Source organism: Colossoma macropomum, unplaced genomic scaffold (genome assembly GCF_904425465.1).
Source record: "Colossoma macropomum unplaced genomic scaffold, Colossoma_macropomum, whole genome shotgun sequence".
NCBI lineage: Eukaryota > Metazoa > Chordata > Actinopteri > Characiformes > Serrasalmidae > Colossoma > Colossoma macropomum.
The window spans coordinates 1,613-12,647 of NW_023494857.1; the positions used below are offsets into that span (position 1 = coordinate 1,613).

Sequence of the window (11,035 nt, forward strand, 5' to 3'; positions counted from 1 at the left end):
GATGAAGAGCTCCACAGTCAGAAGATGATCTGACCTGAGGAACAGTGAACCTGTGCAGAGCTGATTAACACACACTGATCTAGAGGAACATCAGAACTTTAACTCTTTAATAGAGATTAGAAACACTTTCTTCACTTCTCTGAGACTGTAAAACTGAAGGTGGTGAAGACTCAGTAGCTGCCTGTAGTCGCCTGTAATCAGAAGGCTTCAGTGCTGAATCTGATCAATCTGATCAACTACTTCACTTACGGACTGATTCATCTGAATCTACGAAGTGTTTAACTGTCCTTCTACCGTCTCTGCTGGGCACTGTGAATGATGTAGATAACTGCTTTGTGTACTCAAGGGAATCAAATACATACACACATGAAAACACAATATGAAAAAAGTACAATTTATTACAATGTAATGTATCCCATTATAAGATCAATAGAACAAAACCTTGTTTTGATTTGATTTGATTTTTCGACATTATTTGAAACCACCAGCCGTCTTTCACACTGTGTAAGAAATTCATGATGATTGCACCAACAGAAATGGTGCACAATTATTTGTGATAAAATAACTTTACATTCACTAACGCTGAAAATCAAGGTTTTTGGCTTCAACCTGTAAAGTTACTTTCTGTCTATTACTTTTCGATGCTCTGCTCTGCAGCACAAACGCTGTGTGTATGGAAGACCAATGCTTGCGAGCTACATCTCTTACATGATCATTTCTACAGAACACAGTATACCATATTACCGTCATACTGCCCAACACTACTTCAGTGGTTACTCCTCTTCATTCTCATCCAGTTCTCCTGTAGCGCTGAACTTCCGATCGGCAGATGAACCCAACTAAGCTAATGGAAATACTTATAACATCAGTACCACCATTTGGCTGATATGGCTTTACAGTTCAGTTATAGCTGCAACACTGAAACGCCGAAATATTTTTATACCCCCAAAAAAGGGGCACACTCAGAAAAAGGCAAAGAACTCCTGGGATACAGTAAACAGCTTTTTTACTTGTGTTTTTTTATGGGGTTAGATTTAAGCCAAACATATTGTATTCGTGAATTATGATTTAAAGACGTACCTCAGGTTTTGAATTTAGTGCAAATATTAAAAGCGAGTTCCACAAACAATTTTGGACTCTTAATGCATTTAGTTTCATTTTCAGATGTGCAAATTTCCATTTTGCCTACATTTTGTGCTTTTCATTCATTCAGATCAGCTTGCACAAGTTTGCTACATGCAAATTTTTGCCTGTATTGTTGCACTGCTACCGCAATCGTACAGTGTGCCATGAAATCCTTACCTTACTTGTAAAATCTAAATTGTAGATGTATTACAGATTGTGAACATGAAAGTAAAAAGGCAAGCGAACCCTTATTGAATGGAGGTGAATGGTACAAATAAGGTTAATAATCATTAGTATCTGACCAACCTAACCCGTGGTCAAGCGGCAGTTCTCTTCACAAGGGCAAGTCTTTTATTATGAAGAGAGTCAAGCAATCACGACCCAAAGTGATCGTAGTTGCCAGCTTCACATACTTCTCTGGGGCGTACAATTACGATTAAGAGGTGCAACAACAGAGTCAGAAGTTTGCATGTAAGGAAATGATACACAATCTTGTGCTAGTTAATCTGAATGAACATATCACAAAGATCATAGTTCAAACTACAGTAACAGTACAGATTTCATGGCACACTTTTTTTCTAGACTAAGAACAAGCATTCTGAACTACAGCAACATCTTGGCAGTAGTGCTTTACAGACTTTGACAGTGCAAGTGCAAAAACAAAAAATTATTTGTAAATGAAGAGATAATAAAGTATCAACACTAGAGACCTACAGAATAACAATTCTTAATGCAGTGTAGGACTGATCAATATAACCCCCTAACCCCCCCCATCTCCCCCATCTCTCTCTCTCTCTCTCTCTCTCTCTCTCTCTCTCTCTCTTTCACACACACACTATGGTTGAGAAAAAGAGCAAAAGAACTTAGGTGAGAGAGCGCTTGGTTGGCAATGACCTCTCAGACGACCTGGTCATCCATCATCAGGCGATGATACCTTGATTCTTTCTCCTCAGCTGCACAATCACTGCAGCCAATATCGCATTCACAACTATGCATGTGACCACCACCGGTACAAAAATCCACACTGGTACAGCAGCTCCTTTAAATCTCTCCAGGTCCGTCTGGTCATCTATAAAACAAACACACACACAGATTTGTAATACAGGACACTTAAACTACAACTGGGCCCACACTGCACAATTCCAGCTTGATTCTCCCCTTCCAGTAAATTTTTGACAATCTGGAGTGATTTTCAGAGGCTTGATTGGAAGTGATTGACAGTGTGAATGATCTGGTAGTGTGAGAACTGAATCAAGATTTAGCCCTCACATCTACTGCAGCTCCGCAGTGATCAGAGACTTGATTGATTTTCACAACCAAAACTGAACAAGAGCCGATAAAATGTCAATGGTTGCACTGGAGGTAAATACAGTCGATTTGGCCAACAGATGTGATTCAAAATATGAGTAAATACAAAATACAGTTCCATGTTGTGCAGCTTTTTGGGGCAACGTCTGAACTGAATGAGACTTCTGTTCTTATCTGCCCTGATTTTCCCAGATCTGTAGCTGTGCAGATCCCTATGCCGGGTACATCTGCCCACATATTCACTGAGTTCAGTGCAAAATCAAGAAAAGCAGGCTATGAACCACAGACTGAATGAAACTGCAGTGAATTATAGTGTAGAAGTCTGCACAGGACAGATCTTTAAGTCTTGATCCCACAAGACTTCATCCTGCTTATGCAGAAAATCTGTTTGACCCATTCCCACCCAGAACCTTAACATTTTGTCCCGCTCCCGCCTGCTGTCCTGTATAACTAGTATTCATCTGCATTAGTCACGAGTGAAAATGATTGCGGTAGGTCTGACTTGCGTTTATTTGACTGTATTCAACTTTATTAAGCACCCTTTCCACAGCTGTGTCTGACTATCTGAAGGTGCTATTTCTTTAGCCAATTCACACGATTGTTCATGTGATTGGTTGCTTCTATTTAGAGCAAGTTTAGAACTTCTAAGAATGAGTTTTACTTTTTGATATTTTGCTTTTAGATATTTATTTTGTATGACAATTATTAAGTTACTTATCATTAAATAGCTGTTATTTTATTTAGACTATTTAGACTAAACATACGTGTTATGCCGCACCCAGCCACACTGCACTCATCGACTGGCCACTCCCACAAATGACATTGAAAAATAACCCCTTGCCACAAGATGTTGTGGTGGGTCAGACAGGACTGAAGTCCTCTATTGTAGTGAATGAGTTCATAGAAGTGTGCAAATGGTTTTATTAACCATCAGATTCTGTATAACTATGTATTACATGGTGTAAAAGGTAAAGTTTGTGTTGATAACGTTTGAGCATTGAGCTACTACCTGTTTAAAAGAGATCATATAGGTTAACCTACTGAATCTACATGTGTATGTATGCTTGGTTTCCCAGCCAGTGTGGATTCCTGAAGCTACACCAGCTAGAAACCTCCACCATACAATTCACAGCAATAAACCCCAAGGGCAAATTTGACTTTATCATTTGTTTGACTTTATCATTCTGGTGGTGTTGCAGTTGCTCATTGTGTGTTGCTGGTATGAAGGCTATGGGTTTTACTTCCTCACATACAAGAGTGGAGCTTTTTACAGTGTGTACTCTCTGTACAGACACCATTCATTTTTAGTTATTTGATTAAATCTATTTGATGATCACTAATATAGTGTTCAGCAGTGTTTTGTTCTTGGGTTATGTCTCTGGGTCAAACTGAAAAGGCTGAAAGGCTCTCGCGCAACCATCTGACATCACAACCTAAAGCATAATACAAAAGACAACTGGTAGAATTTTTTGCCACAACATATTTTAACTTTTATGTTTAGGATACTTAAGCGTACCTTTTTGGTTTAAGGTACTGCCACCATATTAAGGTGAAAATATATTACCAGCTGTGGTACCAAGATGCAGCATTCCTCAGTTGCATAGCTACATTACATCCATATTAGCTTTACAGTAGTTACTAGGGACGGAAATTTTGGCCTTTGAAAAGTAAAACAATAGATGTCCTTCACTTTTGTGCCAGTCACACTTGCGTTAATCCAAAAACATAAATAAACAGCAAATTATGTGTAAGAACTAATTTCTTCTGGTTTTTGACCTTGGTGTTCTGAATGTGGTTTCGGTTATGAATTTTCATTTTGATCGGTCACTAGTAGCGAATATTTCTGAGTGATTTTCTTAATAATCTAAATAGTTTAAAAAGTTATCTTCAGGTTAAAGGAGTTAAAGAATTCCTACCTTGGACAGTCACTGTGTAGGTGTGAATGACCTCTTTGTTCCTGGACTCTATTATTGTATAAACTCCACTATCAGATGGAGTCACTGCACTCAGCTCAAGAGCCGAGATAACCAACACTCTCTGTTTATATTCTGGTCTGCACTGCAGGGAGCGTCCATCCACTGTACAGATCTGACCACTGGATGGTCCAGCTGTATTTGTGATGTTATAAATTACCTCCACTTGTTTTGATATGTCCAAATTTAGCATCAGAGATTGATTGGACTTTATCTGTACTGTAGTGTTCAAAGCTGAGGAGAAAAAGAATCAGAAACTTCAGCAACATCTGATATCAATCACTGCATCTAAATCACTGGAGTTCTATCAGTAATGATGAGTGAAGAAAATACTTACGCTCAATCTTTAGAGCCACATCACAGAGATCTGTACCATCACACTCACACGTGTACACATCCCTTTTTCTGAAATCGGCATCAGCGATGATGAGAGAGTGATCTCCCTTCAGGTACTGATCATGGATCATCTGATATCCCTCCTTCACTGATCTACATGAAGTCTGATCACACTCAGCCAGAACATCAGTGGGTTTATGGTGCACAGTCCATCTGACCAAACCAGAGCATCTCTCAGAGCAGGGCAGAGTAGCAGAGTCATGAAGATCCACCTTCACTGTAGTAAAACTTGCATTGGCCACTGAAAGAGGGAATAAGACAAAGGAACATTTCACAAGGAGGTTCAAAGTCAAAGTCAGCTTCACTGTCACTTCACTACTACTGATGCATCACACATCTATCTGTCAGTCTGATGGACGAGTCTGGGTTTGGCAAATGCCAGGAGAACGTTACCTGCCTGACTGCACTGTGCCAGCTGTAGAGTTTGGTGGAGGAGGGATGATGATATGGGGCTGTTTTTCAGGGGTTGGTCTAGAACCCTTAGTTCCAGTGAAGGGAACCTTAATGCTTCAGCAGAACAAGACATTCTGGACCATTCTACACTTCCAACTCAGACTTCAGATTTCATATAATCTCTAAGTATAGACATGTGGAATTTAAATAAGTTATACTTAATTATACAATGCAGTACCCCATAATGACAAAGTGAAAACAGAATATTAGAATTTTTTGCAAATTTATTGAAAAGGAAAAACTAAAATATTGCACTGCCATAAGTATTCAGGCCCTTTTCTCAGTACCTAGTCGAAACACTTTTGATTACAGCCTCCAGTCTTCTTTTGTTTGATGCCACTGGATTGTGGCAAATTCAGGTATGCCACACCTGGTTTTGGGGATGCTCTGCCATTCTTCTCTGCAGATCCTCTCGAGCTCTGTCAGGTTGTTTCCAGAGACGTTTGATTGGGTTCAAGTCAGGGCTCTGGCATGGCGTCTCAAGGACATTTGCAGAGTCATCCCTAAGCCACTCATGTGTTGTCTTGGCTGTGTGCTTAGGCTCATTGTCTTGTTGCAAGGTGAACCTTCAGCCCAGTCCGAGGTCCCACCTTGCATGTGCATCACCTGGTTTTCTCAAGATATGATGCTTAGAATTGAGGCCAAAAAGTTCAATCTTGGTTTCATCAAACCAGAGAATCTTGTGTCTCACAGTTGGAGAGTCCTTTAGGTCCTTTTTTGCAAACTCCAGACAGGCTTTCATGTGTCTTTTACTGAGGAGAGGCTTCTGTCTAGTCATTCTGCCATAAAGCTCAGATTGGTGGAGTGCTGCAGTGATGGTTGACCTCCTGGAAGTTTCTCCCATCTGCACACAGGATCTTTGGAGCTCAGCCAGAGTGACCATTGGGTTCTTGATCACCCCTCTTACCAAGGCCTTTCTCCTGAGATTACTTAGTTTGGTGGGGCGGACAGGGAACTTTCAGTGCAGCAGAAATGTTTTGTAACCGTTTCCAGATCTGAGCCTCCACAAAGTCCTGCCTCTGAGCTCTACAGGCAGTTCTTTCCTCCTCATGGCTTGGTTTTTGCTCTGATATGCATTGTCAGCTGGGAGACCTTATATAGATAGGTGTGTGTCTTTCCTAATCATGTCCAGTCAACTGAATATATCTTAGGAGGACTCAAATCAAGCTGTAGATTTTTTTTTTTTTTAATTTTACGTGAGGCCCCAAAATGTGAAAAAGTGAAAGGCTCTGAAGGCTTTCCAAATGCATATATATAATGTTAAGTAGTTCTGTCTCAGAAAGTAAAACACAGTGAAGTCTTTAATAAGAAGATAAAGTAGTGTCAGTGCAGTTCTTACCAGTAGTGACTGTATTGGTCAGTAAGATCAGGATACAGAGAGCAGAACTGCACGACTGCATGACTGACCTACAGACACACACACACACACACACACACACACACACATACACACACACACACACACACACACACAGTTTTTGGTTTACAACCCGTAAGATTGAATCTTGAACACACACTGTCAAGAATGCTAATTTTATCAATATTTTATGGTCCCTTTGAAGTTCGTTAGGATACACTCTCTTCTCATCCGATTCCCTTGCAGCTTGTAAACAGAGAACAAAAAAACCACATACCAGCAAAAACATGTTAATATAAAAAATAATAATAGTAAGTAACAAGACAAAGTAACAAGGTTATACATACATTAAGCTGTATACATCTCTTCTGCTTATTAGTATTATTACAAATATCAAATTTTCCATAAAGTTCAGTAGACAATTTGCTAGAATAAAAGCTGCAAAAATGTTTATATATTGAAAGTACATTTTTGACGTCCACATGCAAGGGAAGAAGAGAATGTCACTGTGGCATGTGTCCACCCCTGGGCCCCGATGACTGCTTTGAGCTACAGAGTGAACTATACGGTCAGTGGAGCTGATAGGATGGACAGTGAGTGTGGAAACAAGGAGGTGGACCAAGTGAAGTGGCTGGTCCGTGTGCATGTATATGAATATTTATTTAAATTCATTGTAAATTAATTAATTACTGAAATACTTAATTACTGTAATAATATTATTGCACATAGCTGAGTAAATAGTTTGACTGCTAGTGAATGACTGTATTTAACTGTATATTTATTCATTGTTCTGTTTGGTTAATGCAGGTTATCCACAGGTGTGTGGTGTATGTAGATTTTAATTTGATGTATGCATTAATATGTGTGTTCTATTTAAATATATATTTTTTTTAATGGCAGCTAGAAGATTAATAAACTTTGTATGAAGTGGAGAAAGGGTTTAATGTTGATTTTGCCCCCAGTGATTTGAACTGTTCAAGAGCAACAAGTAGCTCTCAGATTTCAGTATGTGCTGTGTCATTTAGAGCAAATACAATTCAAATCTTAATATCATCTCTATGAACCGAAAGAGCAGGATCTGTGGTGGTAAATGCTGAGGTGGTTCTGTCGGCTGAGGTAAACACCAGTCTTGTGCAGTGGGCGGGAACAAGCACAAACTGATGGTTCTTTCAATGGTTCTGTAGCAAAGAAACTGTTTTATAGTGCACAAAAAGGGTTCTGCTATGGCTACCAGCTTGACATTGTAACAACAGAAGAACCCTTCTTAGTGCTTTATAGAACCCTTTTGAAAAAGGTTCTATATAATCATACAAAGGGTTCTGTGAGTGCTCGTTCCTATAGAGAACCATTTTCTTTACTAAAGAACCCTTTAAGAAACATCTTTTGTAAGAGTGTAGTTAAACAGTTCCCTATGTAGACAGTAGCTAGTAAGAGAGCTTACTAGGTATTGGGACACACCCTGTGAATTTCTGTTTTATGTATATATATATATATATATATATATATATATATATATATATATATATATATATATATATATATATATATGCAAGTATCTGTAATCCCGAATCTTAGCATTTTCTGTAAATTATAATAAGTTATCCAGTAAATTAATCTAGGTAGCAACCAAAATAGCCACCCAGCTAATTTAGCCAGTGCCCGCTTGTTGGATTCACCATTAGCCACAGTGTCTGGCATTATTTGAATCATTAAATGCCAGCTAAGATGCCATTGTTGCCACATACCAGTGCATAACTGAAAAGCCACAACCTGGATGCTAAAGTGAAAGTGAAAGTTCAGTGAGGCTAACACGATACACAATGAGGCCCGCAGCTACTTAATCGAGTTTAATCTGAACACAGAGTAATGTACAGCTCTCTGAGCCCTGCATGAACTCAGGCTTGTCTTCTGTAATTAAAGGTCCAGTTTCACACCACAGACACCTCATGCCTTTGACAGAAGTGACACAAGTTATCAGAGCTGCAGCTGTTCTGTTGTGCAGTGCGGCTCTTCTCCTTACTCACTTCACTCCCTCTTTCAGTACCGCTAGCCTCCTCTGTTATTTTGGCCTGTGTGTGCTTATATAGATGGGGCTCCTCAAGATGAGCTGAGTAGCTTAGCAGTGTTTATCTAAACAGGCAGGCTGTGAATCACAGCTCTACATAACACAGCTGACCAAATGTGCTGATTTAAACACTCACTGTACTGCTGTGGGCGGTTTCCAGCAGGAGAGGAACATCTGAGAGCTGTGCTGAATCAGATTCAGCACACATTCACTCCAATACGGATCAGAAACCAACACCGAGCACCACCAAAACTTCCTCTTCTTCTTGTCCTATGAACGGTGCTACTGATCTGCAGCATGAAAAATGAATGACAGCCCTCTACTGACTGCATTTTGACAGAAAAAGCAGTCAGTTTCAATATCAGCCTTGCTGTTTTTGCTGGATATAATCTGTAGATTAGTTTTAGTGTAACTTCTCACACATTGGTGGAAAGTCTGTGCCTAAGAGGTAAAGACCACACTGTTCACCAAAAGTATGTTCTCTACCATACCATCCCAGTATGGCATCACATAAAGAATCATAACATTGGGCCTCATTCACCGGCCATTCTTAAGAAGAAATTTCTTCTTAAACCAACTTATGCAGTTTTGATGAAGACTTTATCATACACCAATGTTCTCTTATTTGGGATTTGTTCTCAGATAAGAACAGAATCTACACAAAACTTAGGAAGATGTTTGTAAATGAAGCCCACTATCTTTGTAGAATAACGCTCTAATTTTCTAGTTACATTGCTGCTCTACAGAAAAGCACACACTGCCAACAAAAGAATCCATTAAATCAAAGGATTGATCAAATGGACACAAAAATGAACACCCCTCAGCAACAAGTCACTCCAGCTGGAATAGCGTCAAATACAGATGCATATTCCTTAACAGGTTTAGGAATTTTATATTTCTTCCAAGAGTCTAGGCCACGAATATTAGGGGGAAAATGGCATTTTGGAATAATAATCCATAGCGATAATTAAATATTTTTACTGTTTGAAAGCCAATTTATTGAAAATTGTACTGCTTGAGGCAGGTTGTATGCACAGAGTGGCTTTATTAAGGGCAGTCCAACAATCAGAGTCAGAAAAGGCAGGGGTCAAAACACAGGCTGGCAAAATCGGAGGCAGATCAAAAAGCAGGGTCAGAACACGGGAAACAGCACAAAGGCTCAGGAGACCGTGGCCATGGCTAAATGAAGGGGTATATGTATGTGTCCAGGAATTGAGCAGCGGCTGTGGGTAGTTATGGAAAGTGCAGACAGAGAGAAGCAAGAGCTGGAATGAGCCATTCCGGGGTGGGCCAGTCCAAAGGGTCTACTCAAGGTGGAGACCCCATGACTGAAATGTATTTTTTAGGGTGCTGTAGGGCAGATAATCTAATGATGTGTGCTCTTCTTTACAGATTTCCTGATAAAGTGTGTTTTATTTTCCATAAAATGATAGCATGTTGTCAGTTTTTTCAGCAGCACCTTATCGACCTCATAAAACAGCATAAGTAACTATCTTTTAAAAGTAGAAGTCTACCTTTGATAGATAGATCTCTTTGTAACTGTGTGGGTTGTTTTTCCTTTTTTTCAATGAGGGGGATCAAATTTAACACATTCTGATCCATAACAAGTTTAATCCCTTCAGCTTGAAGAGAGAAAGAGAGAACAGAACTGACCTACAGACACACACACACCATCAGTACTGACCAGGAGAGGAGAGAGAGAAGAGAGAAAGAGAGAACAGAACTGACCTACAGACACACACACACACCATCAGTACTGACCAGGAGAGAAGAGAGAGAAGAGAGAAAGAGAGAACAGAACTGACCTACAGACACACACACACCATCAGTACTGACCAGGAGAGGAGAGAGAGAAGAGAGAAAGAGAGAACAGAACTGACCTACAGACACACACACACCATCAGTACTGACCAGGAGAGGAGAGAAAGAGAGAGAGCGAGCAAGCAAGCAAAGTTTATTTATATAGCTCTTTGTACAACAGGTGTTGTCACAAAGCAGCTTTACAGAAAAATCTGCCTTACAAAAATAAATAAATAAATGTCTGGGTCCAAGCCCCCATGAGTGTCGCCAGTGGCGGCAGTGGCAAGGAAAAACTCCCTCAACAGGAGGAAGAAACACTGAGAGGAACCAAGACTCAGAAGGGGAACCCATCCTCCTCTGGTCGACACCGGATAGTAAACATTGCTAGTATAAAGTATTATAGTACAAAAACAGGGAAAACAGGTGGAGCAATAATTAGATTAGTTTTTGCAGCATCATTGGGAGGGTCAGTTCATGAGGGTGAGGTTTGCACAGCTTTGTACAGCATGAAGCTCAATGGTGGTAAGTGGGCTGGCGAGCAGTGGCACCCAATCAAGG

At 39.9% G+C, this 11,035-nt stretch overlaps 1 protein-coding gene across 1 annotated transcript; it reads right to left on the reverse strand.

The window, feature by feature from the left end:
* Positions 1-1,062: 1,062 nt before the first annotated feature.
* Positions 1,063-6,700, reverse strand: LOC118800327. Its single transcript, XM_036560528.1, has 4 exons — positions 6,595-6,700; positions 4,744-5,043; positions 4,350-4,640; positions 1,063-2,194 (listed from the first exon to the last, which is right to left on the reverse strand). Exons 1-4 carry the CDS (start codon positions 6,653-6,655, stop codon positions 2,046-2,048), a joined length of 801 nt encoding a protein of 266 aa, XP_036416421.1. The 5' UTR covers positions 6,656-6,700; the 3' UTR covers positions 1,063-2,045.
* Between the last annotated feature and the right edge of the window lie 4,335 nt (positions 6,701-11,035).